The sequence below is a fragment of the Garra rufa genome, chromosome 10, assembly GCF_049309525.1.
Source record: "Garra rufa chromosome 10, GarRuf1.0, whole genome shotgun sequence".
NCBI classification, from domain to species: domain Eukaryota; kingdom Metazoa; phylum Chordata; class Actinopteri; order Cypriniformes; family Cyprinidae; genus Garra; species Garra rufa.
The window spans coordinates 27,728,879-27,749,954 of record NC_133370.1 but is presented as its reverse complement, the minus strand read 5'-3'; the positions used below and the strand labels follow the sequence as shown (position 1 = coordinate 27,749,954).

The 21,076-nt window shown below is 37.5% G+C and overlaps 2 protein-coding genes across 2 annotated transcripts in view; both read right to left on the bottom strand.

Moving 5' to 3' along the window:
• The window catches only part of LOC141343516 (uncharacterized), a 29,195-nt gene extending 14,251 nt beyond the window's left edge, over positions 1 to 14,944 (bottom strand). The window contains exons 1-7 of the mRNA XM_073848080.1: positions 14,655 to 14,944; positions 11,824 to 12,898; positions 10,313 to 10,524; positions 9,340 to 9,511; positions 9,190 to 9,240; positions 4,671 to 4,782; positions 567 to 583 (exon numbers count right to left, since the gene is read on the bottom strand). Coding sequence (XP_073704181.1) covers positions 567 to 583; positions 4,671 to 4,782; positions 9,190 to 9,240; positions 9,340 to 9,511; positions 10,313 to 10,524; positions 11,824 to 12,888 — 1,629 coding nt within the window. The 5' untranslated portion in view covers positions 12,889 to 12,898; positions 14,655 to 14,944. The remainder of the gene's footprint in view (positions 1 to 566; positions 584 to 4,670; positions 4,783 to 9,189; positions 9,241 to 9,339; positions 9,512 to 10,312; positions 10,525 to 11,823; positions 12,899 to 14,654) is intronic.
• A 431-nt stretch (positions 14,945 to 15,375) lies between these two features.
• The window catches only part of kcnn1a (potassium intermediate/small conductance calcium-activated channel, subfamily N, member 1a), a 43,533-nt gene continuing 37,832 nt past the window's right edge, over positions 15,376 to 21,076 (bottom strand). Inside the window, exon 9 of the mRNA XM_073848651.1 lies at positions 15,376 to 20,342. Coding sequence (XP_073704752.1) covers positions 20,058 to 20,342 — 285 coding nt within the window. The 3' untranslated portion in view covers positions 15,376 to 20,057. The remainder of the gene's footprint in view (positions 20,343 to 21,076) is intronic.

Below are 21,076 nucleotides of genomic sequence, written 5' to 3'. Positions count from 1 at the left end.
AATACGTATTGTGGTCAATCATATGTCACTTCTAATAGAATTTCGGTGGCCAGATTGGAGAGTTTATTGATTGATCAATACAACCAAGAGTTCTCAGAACGGATGTATGGTGAAAAGAAGGAACTTTCTTTTGAGGATAAGCAGTTTTTGTCCATTGCAAATGATTCTATTGAGATGCAAGATGGTCATTATAAGCTACGACTCCCCTTTAGAAAAGATGATGTTAACCTGCCGAATAATAGAGAAGTTGCTGAGCAAAGAATTCTTAGCCTTCTTAGAAGATTTAGGAAGGATGAAACATTCTTGAGAGATTATAAGGTCTTTATGAATGATATCCTTAAGAAGGGCTATGCTGAAAAGGTCCCTGATAAGGAGCTTCATAGAAGGGATGGAAGATTGTGGTACATTCCACACCATGGAATCTACCATAAGAAAAAAGGAAAGATCCGTGTGGTCTTTGATTGTACTTCTACCTTTCAGGGCACTTCTTTGAATTCTGAGCTGTTGCAAGGCCCAGACCTTATGAATACGCTTCTGGGTGTACTTCTCAGATTCCGTCAGGAGACTGTGGCGGTTATGGCAGACATTGAGGGAATGTTCCATCAAGTCAAAGTACCAAAAGAGGATAAAGATTTCCTAAGATTTTTGTGGTGGCCTGATGGGAACACAAATTATCCGTTAGCTGAGTATAGAATGACTGTACATCTCTTCGGGGCCGTTTCATCGCCAAGTTGTGCGAACTTCGCTCTTAAAAGGACTGCTGATGATAATGAAGGGAAGGTAGATGCTGAAGTGCTTAGCACCATTCGAAACAACTTTTATGTTGATGATTGTCTAAAATCTGTGCGGAATGAGAAATTGGCTGTGGATCTGGTACATGGGCTCCGAACAACATGTGCAACTGCTGGATTTAAATTAACAAAATGGGCCAGCAGTAGTCGATCAGTTCTTGCTACTATACCAGAGGAGGACCGAATCCAAGATCTTAAAATACTAGACCTCGAGAAGGATAAATTGCCTATGGAAAGAGCACTTGGCATACAATGGGACATGGAAGCCGACACTTTCTTCTTCAGAATTAATCCAAAATCGCATCATCCAACTAGTAGAAGAAACATCTTGTCAATAGTCAATTCAATTTTTGATCCGTTTGGGTTTCTTGCACCATTGACTCTTCCAGCTAAAAGAATAGTTCAAGAGCTGTGTCGAAGGAATCTTGGATGGGATGGAGATATCCCAACTAGTTTTGCACAGCAGTGGAATAATTGGTTGAGTGAGCTTGTGAAATTGTCAGACTTCAATATAGATAGATGTCTTAAACCTAAAGGGTTTGAAGAATCTTCAAGTGTACAGCTGCATCACTTTTGTGATGCCAGTGAGGTTGGTTTTGGCACAGCCAGCTATCTTAGGCTCATTAACGAGGAAGGATGCATTCATACAGCTCTCGTAATGGGCAAGGCGAGGGTTGCTCCTCTCAGAACCATCACTATTCCAAGGTTGGAACTTGCTGCCGCTGTTCTTGCAGTCCGTATGGACCGAATGCTGAAACAAGAACTTGAGTTGCCAATACAACACTCAATTTTCTGGACCGATAGCACTTCTGTACTTAAGTATATTTACAATGACAACAGAAGGTTTCAGACCTATGTGGCAAATCGAGTGAGCATCATACGAGATCTCTCACAAAAATCCCAATGGAAATATGTGCAGACAGCTCTTAATCCTGCAGATGATGCTTCGCGAGGAGTAGCAGCTAAAGCTTTTTGCAGTAGAGAACGATGGTTTAAAGGTCCAGATTTTTTGAGAGAGCCTGAAATCAATTGGCCAAATTTTAATCATGAATCATATACCATGGAGGACAACGATCCTGAACTCAAGAAAACTGTTGTTACATTCACTTCGACTGTTATACAGAATGAGGATTTCCTCATCGGTTTTATTGAAAGGTTCTCATCCTGGGATCGTCTGAAGAGGATGACTGCATGGATTTTGAAGTTCAAATTTGTCTTGGGACTTCTGAGTAAAAGGAGAAAGGAAATTTTGTTGTCCGTCTCTATAAAGAATGGTCAAGTCCATCAACAGCAAGTGGATAATTTGATGTCCAAGTACAAAAAACAACTTGGATCACAAACCTTATCCTTGACAGATCTTGAATATGCGGAGAAGGCTCTTGTGATTTATACCCAACAATGCTTCTTTGATGATGAAATAGCCTCTCTGAAGACAGGAAAATTTGTTAAAAGGAATAGTAAGATCTACAAGTTAGATCCAGTCTTTAGGGACGGTATATTAAGAGTCGGAGGAAGGTTAAGCAAGCTTGCCATGCCTGAAGAAATCTTACATCCTGCCATTCTCCCCAGGGATTGTCAGTTGTCAAAATTACTCTTGAATCATATTCATTCTAAGGTGGGTCATTGTGGAAGGAGCCAAATATTGTCTACACTTCGACAGAAATATTGGATTATCAAGGCAAATTCCGCTGCAAGAAGAATTATTCGTGAATGTGTGTTATGCCGGCGATGGAATTCTTCTGCCATGCACCAGAAGATGGGAGATCTTCCTATATGTCGCATTACACCGGACTTACCCCCTTTTACGCATGTGGGACTGGATTATTTTGGACCCATACAGGTAAGAAGAGGACGTAATCTAGCAAAAAGATATGGAGCCATTTTTACGTGCCTCATAAGCAGAGCAGTGCATCTTGAAGTAGTGATTTCACTGGATACCAACTCCTGTATCTCGGCTTTACGGAGATTTATCTGTCGAAGAGGACAAGTTAAGGAAATAGTCTCCGACAATGGAACAAATTTTATAGGAGCCGAACGAGAGTTAAAAAGGGCATTGGCTCAACTCAATACTTGCAAGATCCAGAATTCAATACTAGATGCTGGCATTAAATGGACTTTTAATCCTCCATATGGCTCCCATCATGGTGGTGCATGGGAAAGACTCATTCGTCTTATAAAAAGGATGCTTTACTCAACCATCGGACAACAGACTTTGGATGATGAGGGTTTGATCACATTACTCTGTGAAATCGAGTTCATTCTCAACGACCGACCTATTACAGTAGTCTCCGAAGATGTCAAAGATCCAGAAGCCTTAACTCCTAACCATCTTCTGTTACTAAAAGGCCAAGTTTCTTTGCCCCCTGGTGTTTTTGATGAAAATGACATTTATGCTAAAAGGAGATGGAGACAGATACAGTATATGGCTGATCTTTTTTGGAAACGTTGGACTAAAGAGTACCTTCCACTGATGCAAGAAAGACAGAAGTGGAACATAATAAAGAAGACTATCAAGCAAGGAGACATAGTGTTGATCATCGATGATACAGCTCCGCGAAATTCATGGCTTATGGGACGAATTGTGAATATCTATCCAGATAAGAAAGGGATTGTTCGTCGAGTTCAAGTCAAAACAAAGAATGGTACTGTGGAAAGACCTATCACTAAGCTGTGTCTTTTAATGGACAACTTATGATCTGAGATTGGCCTTAAATCTCTGTCTATGAACTTTTGCGAATGATGGACATTTTTCAGGCTCTTGAATGAACATTTAATAATTGCCCCTTTAGGCCAATTAGGGGCCGGAGTGTACGAGCCTGTGAGGTAATGTGTTATGTTTGTGCATTTGTTATCTCTTATTGGTTAATGAGGGGGTTGTACCCGCTGTATTGGTGTTTTTAAGCCATGGTCACGGGAGAGGGGTGTGGCCTATGGGGAAAGGGACACAGTTTTGAGACCGTGAGGGGAACTGTGTTGAGTCTCGTTTTTAATGTTGTATCAACAAACCATTGCTAATAAATAATGGAGTAAAAGGAACACGCGTCGACTGTGATTCCCCGGCGTGCTGGAAGGTCACGACATGTATGTGTGTATATATATATATATATATATATATATATATATATATATAAAATTTTACAACTTTTCTCTTGAAAATAAACAGCTGTTATTTTAGATCTAAGCATATAGCTGTCATAACACCTCATGTGATATCTGACAGCTACAATCACATGAAACATTGGTATGATATGACATAGAAATATTCAAAAAGTACTGCGACATGTCAGTATTTTGCACTTGCATTGACTACAGTCCATTCTAAAAAGGTCTATCATTTTGTGGTAAGTACATGTTACATAAAACATTACGTAACTTACCGTAACACAACAGCCAGTGGGCTTTTCCTTTTTTGCCTGGGTCCAGCTTTTCTAAGCTTGACAGGTTTCTGTCAAGTGTTGTTCAGTGTTTGAGTTTATCCGTTGGATGTGAATACCTGTGACAGCTGCTGCTCATAGTGGCTGTGTGAAAGACCTGGACCTGAAACTGTAAACCCGATCCAATCCGTTGCTACTGACACAATCAGCCTTATTGGCTCTTTAGTAGGTTGAAAGTTAAGACGATCAGGACACTGAGTTAATGATTGTTAATGTTTTAAAGTGCCTTAAAGCTACAGTCCAAGTCTGAATTCACTTGTTTTGTTTTAGTAAAAGTAGGGGCATTTTGTTATCAGTAAAATGAGATTTAACACTGTTTCTCTTTAAAAAAATATATAATTATGAATTTTTTACAGCAACTGTATTAAAAAAAACATAGATACACCATAATAATTATACAATAAAATCTATATGTATTAGTATTAGTAATACATATTTTAGTAATTTCTGTCCTTTGCAGTGAAATTTTGATCAAAATCTTGAATCCTCATCTTGATGTGGCTTAGTTTTCCTTTCAGATATTCACATCGTTCCTTCTTCTCCAGAAAGTATGAGTCCTTCAGGAAGCACATATGAAGTTAAAATTAACAACAGTAACAACAAAAAAAAGTTGTATCTTAGTTTTTGTAGCATTTTACAGGGGTCATGACATGGATTTAAAAATTTATTCAGCCCTAAAAGTGTTTTTAAGGGCTGTGATCTTTACGATTTTCGTCATCAATCCGCCACTGTCATGATTGGCTAACGTCAATGCATAGGAAACAGTACCACTATTACCCCTTGCTATTGCATGTGAGTGTTTTGACAACATAATCCAAATAAAATGGTAATTTCCAGACAAAGCATTATGAAATCATTTACTTACAGTTTGTGAGGCAGCTGCAGTCAGATATAGTATGCATATTATATGCATATTTCATGCATCAAATATCTGTTGTTTGCATGTATTAAACACTTTTCATGCGTAAACAACACATATATACTGTGTGAAATATAATACGGTAAATACACATATGTCACATGTTGTTGACGTGTTAAAATTCCTGTTTTGAACCACTTGGCCTTCCATATACACCACACATGACAGAATCACCAACAAAATTGATAATCTAATTCATAAATATTAAACCTTTCTAACATTATTAAGTGATGGATACAATCTTTGTTATGGAATAAGCTGGTTCGCATTGAGTTCAAAGTTTTAACGTACAAGTTTGCTTTAATTTATTTAATTATTTAATTTAATTTAAGATCTAAGGTAAACAATTGTTGCTTTCAGTATGGCAATAACAGTAACGCAAAATTTATATTCAAACTATTAGACACTTTTAAAGTCCTCATGAAATCTAAATGTTTGTTAACATCTTTGTTACACTGCTGTTTTTTGCTTTTTACAGTTTATACACTGAAAAGTTGGTTTGTCTCAGTAATCTTTATTCAAATTCTGCTTCAAATTCAATTAGTTCACGCAGACTAGTCAGTACCAGAGATTATCATTGTCATAGTTTGTATGTTGTTGTTCTAGCCACAAAGTTGCAGAAATAGAAATTGTTTTATAGTTATAATTTGTGAACTCTTCATGACACTGTGCCTCAAATACAAAACAACATGCCTCAAAGTCAGAACAATCCTCTGACACGATCCGGGATGACATTAAAAAGAAACCATCCACATATTCCTTACACTGGGAAACTTCTGATATGTGTACAAAGTAGGGCTGCACGATACATCGTTTCAGCATCGTCATCGCGATGTACGCATGCGCGATAGTCACATCGCGGCAGTCACGATGCTGGGCAAAATAAAAATAAAATTATGTGTGTCTGATTTAAAAATGTACTTTCTATATTTCTAAACTTTCTATTCACGGATCTATATTTGTCTAATATAAAGTAATTAACTCATATTTAAGGGTTCTTTAAAAACTACAAAGCACACATTGCTTCACCTACTTCATGCATGCAGTCTCTGCGTGCGCACATACTCTTTGGTGCGCATGACGAAATGAGCGCGGGACGGGAGAAAAGCGCCGAAATGGAAGATTTGGTCGCAAAAAAGAAACGCAACGTCGGCCATATGGAAGTATTCTGGATACAAAAACGATGATGCTGACCAAAAACAGGTGCTTTGTCGGGAGTGCCTGGCAGTTGTTGCCACAACTCGCGGAAACACTACGAATTTGTTTGACCATTTAAGTCGGCACCACACACGGCAGCACTGTGTATGACGAATGCAAAACCAGATCAGATTGCCGTCCAAAGCTAAAAACTATTTCGGATGCATTTGCCAGTGTGACGACTTACGAGAAGGGCTCTAAGTGACAGAAAGATGCCACTGATGCTATTACATTTCACCTTGCGAAAGACATGGTACCAATAAACACGGTCACCAAGCAGGGTTTTACAAACATGATCCGCTCGCTTGACAAGCGTTATGTTATGCCGTCACGCACTTATTTTTCTCAAATTTCCATCCCAGAGCTGTACAGTCGTGGCCAAAAGTTTTGAGAATGACACAAATATTAGTTTTCACAAAGTTTGCTGCTAAACTGCTTTTAGATCTTTGTTTCAGTTGTTTCTGTGATGTACTGAAATATAATTACAAGCACTTCATACGTTTCAAAGGCTTTTATCGGCAATTACATGACATTTATGCAAAGAGTCAGTATTTGCAGTGTTGGCCCTTCTTTTTCAGGACCTCTGCAATTCGAGCCACTTAGTTATCACTTTTGCCTTATGGCACGGTGCTCCATCGTGCTGGAAAATGCATTGTTCTTCACCAAACTGTTGTTGGATTGTTGGAAGAAGTTTCTGTTGGAGGGTGTTTTGGTACCATTTTTATTGATGGCTGTGTTTTTGGGCAAAATTGTGAGTGAGCCCACTCCCTTGGATGAGAAGCAACCCCACACATGAATGGTCTCAGGATGCTTTACTGTTGGCATGACACAGGACTGATGGTAGCGCTCACCTTTTCTTCTCCGGACAAGCCTTTTTCCAGATGCCCCAAACAATCGGAAAGAGGCTTCATCGGAGAATATGACTTTGCCCCAGTCCTCAGCAGTCCATTCGCCATACTTTTTGCAGAAGATCAATCTGTCCCTGATGTTTTTTTTGGAGAGAAGTGGCTTCTTTGCTGCCCTTCTTGACACCAGGCCATCTTCCAAAAGTCTTGGCCTCACTGTGCGTGCAGATGCGCTCACACCTGCCTGCTGCCATTCCTGAGCAAGCTCTGCACTGATGGCACTCCGATCCCGCAGCTGAATCCTCTTCAGGAGACGATCCTGGTGCTTGCTGGACTTTCTTGGACGCCCTGAAGCCTTCTTAACAAGAATTGAACCTCTTTCCTTGAAGTTCTTGATGATCCTATAAATTGTTGATTTAGGTGCAATCTAGTAGCCACAATATCCTTGCCTGTGAAGCCATTTTTATGCAACGCAATGATGGCTGCACGCGTTTCTTTGCAGGTCACCATGGTTAACAATGGAAGAACAATGATTTCAAGCATCACCCTCCTTTTAACATGTCAAGTCTGCCATTCTAACCCAATCAGCCTGACATAATGATCTCCAACCTTGTGCTCGTCAACATTCTCACCTGAGTTAACAAGACGATTACTGAAATGATCTCAGCAGGTCCTTTAATGACAGCAATGAAATGCAGTGGAAAGTTTTTTTTTCGGGATTAAGTTAATTTTCATGGCAAAGAAGGACTGTGCAATTCATCTGATCACTCTTCATAACATTCTGGAGTATATGCAAATTGCTATTATAAAAACTTAAGCAGCAACTTTTCCAATTTCCAATATTTATGTAATTCTCAAAACTTTTGGCCACGACTGTATAACAAATGCAAGGCACAAGTGAAATATTATGCAGCAACAACCGCTTCAATGAGTAAATTAATGCATACAGAAGCACCAAATTGGTGTATTTGAATAGTTATATTTACTTTATGCAACAGTTCTGAGAAAGCCAATTTTTTTATAGAGTTGTTGAAAAGTTTAATCTTTTTTGTTAGCTGATGAGCAACACTTGTTTTACTTTGGCTAAACAAAGTATGCAAAACTAAAAAAAAAAAAAAGAATCTGCTAACATTTTTTTTTTTCACATTTTGTGACAAAATATATTTACTAATCTGTTTTCAAAAAAGAAGTTGTTGAATAAAATGTTAAATTACTTATTTTGTCACTCATGTTAATTCCTTAATGTGATAAAGAAGTGTCCTCTTTTCATTCTCAAAATGAGTTCCCTTTCATCAGGGTAAAAGCAACATTCATTATTAATTTATTATTAATTTATTGATTTATAATTTATTAATTCATTATTAACATAACATATTAGAGCCTTGATTTGCCTGAATTGACAGTGAATAAGGCGAGTCAAACTGTTTATGAAACAACCCAAAATAAGCTTTAAAAAGTATTTTATTTCAGGGTTTTGATTATACTTTTAAATTTTATTCTTTGAAAATGCTTACAAAATTATCCCAATTATTTTTGAATTATTATTTGATTTTTAAGCAGTTCAAAACACCTGATGAACATAAATGAATTTGTACACATCGCAATATATATCGCAGGAAAAAAATATATCGCAATGTAATTTTTTCCCAATATCGTGCAGCCCTAGTACAAAGCGGGAACAAGCTGTTTAAATCAAACATGTCAAAGCGAACGTTCTTTCACTCCATTTGTCCTATTGACGACAGACTCAAGGTGAGAAGATGATTATTCTAACGTTTTGCACTGGAGGTAATGGTTACGCAAACGATAGCGCTTGGTTAACGACTTAAATCTAAATGAGCCATTTTTGGAGCTTGATTAAATAAATGCTTTGTTTATAATGAGAATCAGGTTTTAAGCTATGAAACTGGTACAAAGACCTCTTGTATGCCAAAAGATAAAGGCAAATTTGATTTCTCATGTCATGACCTCTTTAAGATGGTTCAGTTTAAGATGTGACTTACATTCTTTTTTTCATCATATGTTTTCAGTAAGCCATTGATTCTCCCACTCTCCTAAATAAAACATCCAAAAACAATTGAAACAACTAGTTTGAATAGTCTAATAAAAAGTAATACAGATGCAGTGTAAATGACTCCAATATCATGTCTCACCTCAGGGTTTCTTCTGTTATTGATCAGTTGGCTCATCATGTTGTCTAATTCCTGAAACTTCATTAAAGTGGCTGTGATCTCCCTGTGCAGTTCCCTGTACTCCTGGTATTGGTCGTTAAAGACTGCTTTGTACTGCTCTCTGTCCTCCACTGAATGAATTTCGGGATATTTTCTGTAAAAAAAAACAAACACAAAAAAAACTATATTGTGGCACTTTATATATATTTTTTAGTATTGACACCTATTCTATTTATCCACCTTTTTGTTTAATGTGGAAATAAGCTTATGGGCAGTTCATTAGCCACTATAAGGAAATAACGAGAAGAATAACAATGTGCAGTAAACGGCAAAACTGTTTGCACTACTAACCACTGTGTTTATAATTAAGGTAATCCGCAAAACGAGCCATCTTGTACAGCTAAAAACAGCATGAAGAGAATAAGACCGGAAGCCAGACCCATAAAATGTACAAATGGCTGCATCCGCTCTTACAGGAAGAAAAAGGTGGATATTATTCCTAGCCTAATTTTATTTCTTAAGCCCATCTCATGTTCATCATTTTTAACTCATTAACATCCATCTTGTTGAAATTTGGTATTTTCTATAGAACTACTGTGTGAGTATTTTTAAATTTTTAACTGCATTTTTCATAAAAAGATGATCATGGATTAAGATAATAAGGGGTTTTGCCCACCAGTCAGGTGCATTTCAAGTAAACACCCAGAAATAGCAGCATGAATCAAACACCTCCACATGACACATTATCCATCAAGTTGTCAAAAGCCCCTTCTAAGGCTGTCTATATGTAGACCTAAAAATATTTAGAGATGGAAAAAGAGCCTTTCTAGATCCTTCAAGGGGCTTAAATGTGTTAATACCTACTGAACATAACCAACACCTGTTTGTGTTATGTGTGACATGTTTGTGTCATTTTTTTTTCTTAGACCAGAAATAAACTATAAAGTATACTAACATAATATAATCAGCGACAACTCTGGGTTTGGGAATGTGTCCTGTTGGAATAGCTCCAGTTAAAATCTTCCGTTCTTCAGCTGTCTCTGAGACATAAGCCAGTCTTCTCTCATTCACAGGGCTTTGATCCATTTCATCTCTGAATGAAATTTTCTTGGATCTAGTCGAGGAGCTCCCCATATTGGATGCGGATTCCAGAGTCTGCTGCTGCAACTGAAAGATAACAGCCATTACAATTAGTACAACTTGATAGCAATAGTGAGAATTTTGTGCAAACTGGGAATTTCATTAGTGGTGTTTGTAGTTAAAAGTGAACCCTATGATCACTATTGTAATTTTTTTATGAAGTTAAGAGCAAAAGACATTCATTTTCTAATTAATGAAATATACACAGTACCTTTCAAAAGTTTGGGGGCATAAAGATATATATATATTTTTTTGAAAGTCTGCTGTGCTTACCCAGGCTGTGTTATTACACTGTGTCCCAACTAGACAAGGCATGACAAGGTGTCCATGCCTATGGAAGGCCAAATGGTTCAAAACATTTTAACAACATGTTGTTAACGTGTTAAAATTCACATTTTTCAACCATTTCACCTTCCATACACACGTGACACAACAATGTGTGGCAACGCAAGAATTACCAACAAAATGGACAAGTTTATAATCTAATTCATAAATATTAAACATTTCTAACATTATTAAAAGTACATACTGAGTGATGGATACAATCCTTGTTATTGAACACGCTGGTTTGCATTAAGTTGAGTTTTAACACACAAGTTTGCTTTAATTTATTTTTAAGATATGAGGTAAACTATTGTTGCTGTCATTATGATTATAACAGGGAAAAAATTATATTCAAACCTTGACACTTTTGAAGTCCTCATGAAATCTAAATATACATTATTTACTTTGTTAGCGCACATTGCTGTTTTTGAGGTGAACAATTAATCCACTGAAAAAGTTGTTTGTCTTGTGAATCTTTATTCAAATTTTGCTTTAAATTCAACTTCCGGTTCACGTGGGCTTTAACTTTGAATATAAAGCACATAATCAGTACCTGATATTATTATTTTTATAGTTTGTATGCTGTTATTTCAGCCACAATGTTGCAGAAAAAGAAATAGATTGTAATATTGCAAAATATTATTAACATTTAAAAAAGCCTATCTATTTTAATTTTTTCATTTGATGGCAAAGATTTTTCACTGTCTTTAGTGTCACATAATCCTTCAAAAATCAGTAATATGCTGATGTGTTGCTCACAAAGTAGTTCTTATTATCAATGTTGAAAACAAGTGTGCTGCTTAATATATTTGTGGAACCCCTGATAGTTTTTTGTCAGGATGAATAGAAAGTTCAAAAGAGCTGTACTGACTTGAAACAGAAATCTTTTGTGACCTCAGAAATATCAATTTTGATCAATTTAAGCCATTCTTGCTGTATTAATTTCCTAGAAAAAATCATTTTGACCCCAAACTTGTGAGGTAATGTAAAATGCGCATTTACCTGGCTGTTCAGTGGTCTCCTCATGGCCTCCTTCTGACGTCGGGCAGATTCATGCCTCCACATTTTAAGGCACACTGGGAAACTTATGAAGTACATGACCATGTTAATGAATATAGACGCTGTCCCAGCGATCTGTCCCCCCTCGACACGACACAGACTAGACACCACTGGGTTAATGCCGACCGTCATGAAACAAAGCCCACCACGATTGAGATCATTCACGTAGACGATACCTGCTGCCATGTAAAGCAGCGACAAGACCAGATTCGTAATGGCCTCGGTAAGAGGCCACCATTTGGAATCCAACAGGATTGTTCTGTAATACATTGTTAATCCCAAAACCATTAAAATAACGGTCAGTATCCATGAGAGTCCAACAATGACCAACACAAAGGCTGTCAAGGGGCCATTGTAATGGTATCCTTGCACACTAGATAACCCATAATTTGGTCTGTAATAGTTGGACCACTCACTGTCTCTTTGAATATATGCACATACACAGGCAAAAACCATCCCGCCGAAAAGAAGTTGAATGCCACCGAGCAGTCTTAAAAGGCCAGGCCAAGACTTCAAGTAGGAGTATTTTAACTTGTATACCTCTAACTTCTCAGCATAGTACTCTGCTGGATGGATACTGGTCAGTTCGGATTCAAGCGTGTCATAATTGAACCCCGCTGAACCAAGGGGGAAGTTTGGCTTGAGGTCATCAGTAAGCGCATCCCAATGTTTTCTGTCCAGCAATGGAGATACAGGCGGACTACATCTTGTACCGTTGGGTAGTATTTTAATTCCTCCTGAGGATGTGGAATGTGATTCAGAATCAGTTTCCTTCTGTTTCTTAAACAGACCAGTCCAAGGTTTCAGTAAGGCACCTTTTTTCGTCTTCACAGCTTCCTTGTAGTCCTTCTGCTTGGCTGAATGGGTCTGTTCAGGAGGGGAGAAGTCTAAGTCAGAATTGCCATCATTGTGAATTTCTGGAGGATCCTCCTCCGCATGTGTTCTGTTGAAGTCTTCACTTTGTGTGAATGAGACGTCATCTGAATATTGTCTGCCGTTGTCTGTCATTTTGCTGTAGCTGGTGAGGAAATCAAGGTCTAGTAGCTGCACACAGTCATCTTAGAAATCAATATCAGACAAACTAAGAATTAAACATAAGGGCCCGGTTTCACAGACAGGGCTTAGACTAAGCCAGGATTAGGCCATAGTTCAATTAGGACATTTAAGTAATTTTTATAAACATGCTTAGAAAAAAACATTACTGGTGTGCATCTTGAGACAAAACAAAGGCACTGATATATTTTAAGATCAATCAGTGCAATTTTATTTCAGTTGAAACAGCTCAGACTTACATTTTAGTCTAGGACTAGGCTTAAGCCTTGTCTGTGAAACCGGGGGAAGATGTTTTAAATATCACTGCCCATTTCTTAAAAGTTTTTAAATTTCATATGAATTGCTAAAGGAGAATTTCACTTACAGAATGAAAATTTCCTCATAATTTCCTCATCCTCATGTCATTTAAGACGTTCATGTCTTTCTTTCTTCAGTTGCAAAGAAATTAGGTTTTTGAGGAAAACATTCCAGGATTTTTCTCTATATAATGGACTTCAGTGGTGGCCAACAGGTTGAAGGTCCAAATTGCAGTTTCAGTACAGCTTTAAAGGGCTTTAAGAGTCTTATCTAAGTGATTACTCATTTTCTTTAAAAAAAAGAAAAGTTATATACTTTTTAACCACAAATGCTTATTTTGCACTAACTCTGCGATGCGCTTGCGCATTTTCTTTTCCAACTTCAAAATCGTCCGACATCATTGTTTTACCTGTTTTGTAAGGAATGTTTGACTTTCTTTGCACGTTTGTTTTATAAACACTGGGTCTGTACTTCCGCCTGTATCACACGGACTTGATTACGAAATGTGTGAGTTGAGCTCTAGTGCAAAATGAGCATTTGTGGTTAAAAAGTTAATAATTTTGTATTTTTCTTAAAAAATGAAAAATAGTTTCACTAAATAAGACACTTTATTCAATGGCTGAGATTGTGTAGAGCCCTTTCAAGCTGTATTGACACTGCAGTTTGGACCTTCAACCCATTGACCACCATTGAAGTCCACTATATGGAGAAAAATCCTGGAATGTTTTGCTCAAAAACCTTAATTTCTTTTCGACTGAAGAAAGTAAGACATGAACATCTTGGATGACATGGGGGTGAGTCCAAGTCAGGACATTTATCAGGACATTTTCATTCTGGAAGTGAACTACTCCTTTGATAAAAACAAATCATAACTTGATATCCCTGCTTAAAAAAAAAAAAAAAAAAAGAGTCAACATAGTTGGTTGCCAACCTGTGTTGTTTTGGAAGCTGGTTATTCAGCAACCCTGCTGAAAAAAACAGCTAAAACCAGCCTAGGCTGGTTGGCTGGTATTAGCTAGTTTAAGCTGGAAGTAGCTGGTTTTAGCTGGTGGTTTTCCAATTTGACCAGCTAAAACCAGCCTGGCCAGGCTGGAAAAGTGGCCAAAACCCCTCTAAAACCAGGCTGGTTGACCAGCTAAAACCTACCAACCAGCCTAAGCTGGTTTTAGCTGTTTTTTTCACCAGGGACAATGCCATTGGTTTAGCAGTTAACTAAATCAGGACTTTTCAGCAGGTGTTGTTAAAAGTTGAATTCGTTTTTAAAGTGCATCAAGTACAGTCATAAACATACTTATGTATACACAACAGTTTCCGTTAATCAACTAAAAGGCAGTGGAACTTTGTTCTTCAAAGCATTTGTTCTGTTAAGCATATCATAGCCCTGAATACATGAAAACCACCATGACTTACATAAAAACACTCACCTTGTTTTCAGAATAGCCTGGTTTGCTGTTAGCGCGAATAGCTGTGCTAAAATGGCTTCAGAAAGTAAACACAAGACTGATAAAGGTTGCAGCAGGAAGCCGGAGCAGAGATTAAATATTAAACCCCCAGAGGCCGAGTCTGGTGACAGGCACAGTCTGGCATTCAACTAACAGTTACCTGCTGCCAATATTTCCCCACTGAAACTGTCCTTGATAACATTCCTGAAACCCTCAAAGGAAATGACCCAAAAAACGTTTCATTATTTCACTGAAATCAAGTAACTACTTCAGAATTCATTCACTAAAAGTTCTTAGTCAGTTGCAGCCAAGCGTCATTCCGTTACTCGGCACCTAATCACTAGAGGGCAGTAGAGGAGTATTGACTAGCAATGCTTAGACCAAGACTGAAAAGAACGTATTTTGTCACTACTTTAGTGCGACTCCTCTCGTATAAAGAGATGCGTATCACATCTTTGTGGTAGTCAGCAGGAAATACAGCACAATTACATAGACATTTCATGGAAACAAGCACTATATTTACGGTGAATGTTGCTTTGCATTTAGATATTACAAAGTAACCTATTTTAAAGGAATTTTAAGAGCTGTACGAACACTGGAGATGGTTCATCAGTATTTTTTTTTAGCAAAAGAGATCACGAGGCCATGAACAGCAAGGTCAAAAATAAAGTGGACAAACACCTATTTGAATAGAAGTGTATGATTTCATGTTTATTTCTGTAGTAAATTCAACCTCAAAATCTTTAGATAAAGACCTAATAGAAGTGAAATACTCTTTAATATTTAAATAAACATTTTGTATTACACATTAATTGACACCCTACATGTTTGAATTGGTCAAATATTGGTGATTTTAAATGAAAAGGGTAAAATAGCAAAAGTCATTGAAATCCTCAAATTGATAGAGTGATGAAATCCTGTGTAGAACCTCTATATGGTGTCTTAAATGTCCTATCATGTGCTCGGTGAACAGTGATACGTATTTCAAGTATCTCAACGCCTTTGCTTCATAATGCAGTTACTGGAACAGGTCTTTTTAACTTCTTGAAGGAACTTATGGACACCTGTCTGTGTGGTGATCTGACACTTTACACTTTATATGATATTCAGCCATGATTACATACATCTGTGATGAATTTCAGTGTCGTCATGTGTCTGTGCTCTATCAGTGATATGTGTCTGAATTCACCTTGGAAAATGTCCTGAGGCCCGTTTTTGTCCCAAGATAGCTGCCTGTGGTTTATCTTCATTGCTCTTCAATTAAATGTTTATGAGGTCCGCTCCACTGTTAATGGGCATATGTCTTACTCTCACATGCTGTCATTACCAGCTTGATGTGGCCCATTTTCTTCACTCTTCTGGGATTGCTTCAGAGATGTCCCTCTGCAACGTTCTCACTCTTAAGGAACTAGGTCTGCCTCCTTCAACAGCACATCAAGAATATATATTTATTCTTAAAAGGAACGATGCATTGCATATTGACTTAATTGCTAGAACAAGACGTTCACACATTTGTCCCAGTTAATTAAAATCTATTGTACTGGAAGTGTTTTATATCACATATCCGCAGAAGGAGGCTCTGATACTCACAGGAATTCTTCATGTGAACACATGCTCATCCAATATCACAGTGCCACAGCGTATTCTCAAGAATTTGATATTTATTATCTGAAACATGGGCAGATTTTGTCCACACTGTAGCTTCTTGGGCTATCTCTATGTAAACAAAATAAGAGGATCTCAACATACGAGACCATGATAACCCATGCCTTTATGTACAGTCAACCTGGGAGGATACAAAATGCAAGTTCATCTCTCTGTTTAACCATTCACAGGTATTTCACAAAGAAAGGCAATTAGGAAAAAAATCTGAAAGAAAATAAAATCATGTAGTCCAATAAAATACGTTCTAGTGATTTGGTGTCCCATCTACTCGTGTACGCAGTTTGACATCAGAAGGCATCTGAGTCTCACTTTATAATTGGCACGTTACAACATTTAGACTGTGTTGACGGTGAAAGAGAGAGAAAGGCATGAACAAGGGTCATGGTCATGTTGTTTAAAACCATGCAATCGTACATCCAATTATTTTTAACCAGGATCTAAATTGCACTTGATTTTGGTCATCAACAGCAGCTTAAATAGCAAAGCAGCCCGTTCTTCTATTTTTGTCTACATTGGGAATAGAATGTTATGACCGGCTTTTTCAGTTCGTCTTTGATCTCTGTTTCATCAAAATGTGCTAGGAATGTCAGGTATGTTTCAACAATGAAAGCTGTGAAAATTCAAAAAGTTTTCAGTTTAAACGGAGTCATTATTGTTTGGCAAGGTTGCTAATTTTAGGCATCGTTTGTACACAAGAACAGAGGACTGGAAATACGTAAGACCTAAACACCGTATCGACAAGACTGAAACGAGTTGGATAGGAGTTGTGATCAAGCCGCCAAATGATAAATTAGGGAAATGTTTTTCTAATTTAATAATAATTTAACAAATGTTTTACGAGCAAATCAGAAAAAGCAAACATGCACTATTAAAAAGTGTTTGGGAGGGGGAATGTGGCTTCAATCTCACATCAAATGTGAAGTGGGTGGTCATAAGCTAGATAAAACATAGTTAAAGTCAAAAGTTTACATACAACTTGCAGAATCTGCACAATGTTAATGATTTTACCTAAATGAAATGGGTCATACAAAATGCATGACCTGAGTAAGATATTTCACATAAAGTATGTTTACATAAAGTCCACAAGAGAAAACAATAGTTGAATTTATAAAAATGACCCCTGTCGAAAGTTTACATACACTTGATTCTTAATACTGTGTTGTTACCTGAATGATCCACGGCTGTTTTTTACTGATAGTTGTTCATGAGTCCCTTGTTTGTCCTGAACAGTTAAACTGTTCACTGTTCTTTAGAAAAATCCTGCAGGTCTCACAAATTCTTTGGTTTTCCAGCATTTCTGTGTATTTGAACCCTTTCCAACTATGACTGTATGATTTTGAGATCTCTGAGGACAACTGAGGGACTCATATGCAACTATTACAGAAGGTTCAAACGCTCACTGATCCTTCAGAAGGAAAAACTTTTTAAATTTGAAGATCCGGGAAAATGTAACTTATTTCGTCTTCTGGGGAACATGTTCTTCTACAGAGCAGTACTAAATGAAAAAAATATGATATTTAAACAAAAAATTTATTCTGTTCAAAAGTTTATACCCCTTTATGCACTTAATGCATCATGTTTGAAGTGAACGTTTGAACCTTTTGTAATAGTTGCAAATGAATCCTTTAGTTGTCCTCAGTGTGAAAAGTTGGATCTCAAAATCATATAGTAATTGTTGGAAAGGGTTCAAATACACAAAAAATGCTGAAAAACCAAAGAATTTGTGGGACCTGAAGGACTTTTCTGAAGAACAGCAGACAGTTTAACTGTTCAGGGCAAGCAAGGGACTCATGAACTATCACTAAACAAAACAAAACAAAAAAAACACAGCTTTTGAACAGGGTCATTTTAGAAATTCAACAATTCAACAATCTTCTTTTGTGGACTATATGTAAACATCTTCTAAGTGAAAAATCGTATTCAGGTCAGTACTAAATAAAAAAATAACATGGATTTTGTATGATCCTTAACATTTTGGCGATTCTGCAAAGTGTATGTAAACTTTTGACATCAACTGTATTACTTTTTGAGCTTTGGTTAAAAATCCAATGTCTTGTTAAATAAATTGCAAAAAAAGAAAAAATAAATCAAACAATTTATAAATATTAAATCAAGAAGAAATAATTACTACCCAATTTCTTACCCCAAAAAATAATTATTAAAATAATGTCTCAGATATAGGAAAACTAAGTCAAATTAATTCAAAAACCTTTTCTAAAACAAGTTGCAATGAGATGATTTGCAGTCATTTACCATTGGTTCTAAATCTGTGACAGTTGCACCATCAAACACATAACATTGTCAGTTGCTTTAAGGTTATGTGATTATTTCAAACCATAGATGTCAGTAAAATACATGTGAACAGGAGAGACAGATTTTAGCTCTAAGCTGCCTTAACGGTATGTTCTGAAAAGTGCAAATGTGAGCCACAATAATGTCTTCCATAAGCGTCTCCTTCCGCTCTATCTCAAAGAAGGTCTTCTCATGATTACAGAATGCTTCGTTTAGCGTTAATCCTGCTTTTCACCGATTCGTAAATCTCTTGGTCGAGGAATTCATTCATAGGTAGAACAAGGAATGCATTAAACATACATTACCACATTACTGCACCGCTATATTTGCAACTCTAAAAATACTATCCAACGTTTTAAAAAGGAATCTCTGTGTAAAAAATAAACGGAATAAAACAAAAGAGCACACACATACGTTTGAAAAACCATCCATAATCCATTCGTCACAATTGCACTGAAACATGCAAGGTTTAAATCTCAGTCCTGTCATACATTTGTGCCTACCACAGCATTTAGCACTCTGTGCTGTCATTTCAGACTCAAAAACGCAGCCTCTCGGTAATGTGAAGACTTCTGGAAGCTCAGATTTCGTTAAAATGAAAGTGTTACCAGCTTGAGTAGAAACTATTTCCTTTCTTTCCATCTTTTTGCTTCCTTCCCTAACTGGTGGAAGTATTGAAAGGCTTTGGAAAATAAGAGAAGACTGCGACAGAGTTAATGGTATTTGTTAAGACAGACAGAGTTAAATGTCTTCAAGAGGAATGTATCTGAAAAAGGAATGCAATGCTTGTGTTAACATTGTACAAAAAACTCGCTCCAAAATTTGTAAATGGACAACCCTCCACAATCTATACATTCAGGCACTGAAAAAAATAACATGCCAATATGTAACTAAAAAAGGTTAGTTGCACCCAATTTCCCTTGAAGGAGCAAGGGAACTGAATCCTTAAGGTTGGCATTCCTGCATTATTCTACTCAGTAGTAAGGTCATGTGCTCCTGCGTCTCCAGCTGAACGCTGAAGCGATCGCAGAGCACCCAGACGCGTCCTCGGTGCTCGTCCTGGCGCAGATGTCTTACAGGACCAGCGAATCTCTTCTACGTGGGTGCGTTGCTCCTTTGTGGTCTCCGTCGGCTCGCTCCGGCAGGCGTCGCTTGGGCCCGTCACCTTCCCGTGGACCCCGTGATCTCGCGGTTTGAAGGACCAGTTTCCTGGACTCACTCCAGCTTCCTGAACTCAGTCTTGTAAATATATGAGGGCTTTACAAAAAAGCTAACTTGAACAGCCATACAATGGCTAAACATAAACCATATATCTACTATTTTGATAATTCTTCTCTACTTATTAACACGAGTCCTCAATCTCGGCTTGCTCATCTTACTTGAATAAGTCTGAGACCTTTGGAAGCGGCGAGCAGGTCCAAGCCCACGTTAGCCGCTGTCGGAGGAAGTGTGCGGGGCAGTGGAGGGCGAGCGCCGCCGTCTGGAGGGAGTCCAGGAGCGCTCTGAGCCCAGCGAAGCGGGGCAGAAGCGGTGCACAAAGCCATCCAGGAGGTCCTGCTGCTGCTGACTTATGGCTTGGGAGATCAGACAGGGCAGAGCCTGCAGGCTGCCGGTGACTGCGTCCAGCTTGTCCTCCAACGTGCCAATACGCTTGTCCAGCTCCTCACTGCGTTCCTGCAGCTCCGACACCAGGTCGTACATCACATTCTGAGTCTAGTAGAGAATAGAGAAAAGAGTGAGATCGAATGAAATCAGTCAATCAATCAATCCATGCACTTAATCATGTTGTTTTAAGATCATACGTGACCCTGGACCACAAAACCAGTCGTAAGTAGCACAGCACAATATACATTGTATGGGACAAAAAAATTATTAACTTTTATTTTACAACAAAAATCATTAGGATATTAAGTAAAGATCTTTTGTACATTTCCTACTGTACATATATCAGAACTTATTTTTTGATTAGTAATTCCGTTTAACTTCATTAGGACAATTTTGGTCCTATCCTAACAAACCATACATCAATGAAAATCTTATTTATTCAGCTTTCAGATGATGTATAATCTTAATTTCAAAAAACTGACCCTTACGACTGGTTTTGTTGTCCAGGGTCACATATTTTTTTAAGTTTGCACAGCCCTTTCAAAAGTTACATAAGATATTTTCCCAGAGGACTAGGTAATAGCAATAAGTAAAATTTACCCTATTATCATGTTTCAAAAGTTTTTACCCCCCAGCTCTTAATGCGCTTTGCAACTTAATAGTGCCCAATATTTGAAATTATTACTTTTAATTTAAAGGGATAGTTCACCCAAAAATGAAAATTCTGTCATTATTTAATCACCCTCATGTCATTCTAAACACGTAAAACTTTGGCTATAATATTTTTGATGAAATTACGGTTGAACCACTTATTTCTATTTTAACGATGTCCCTACTACCTT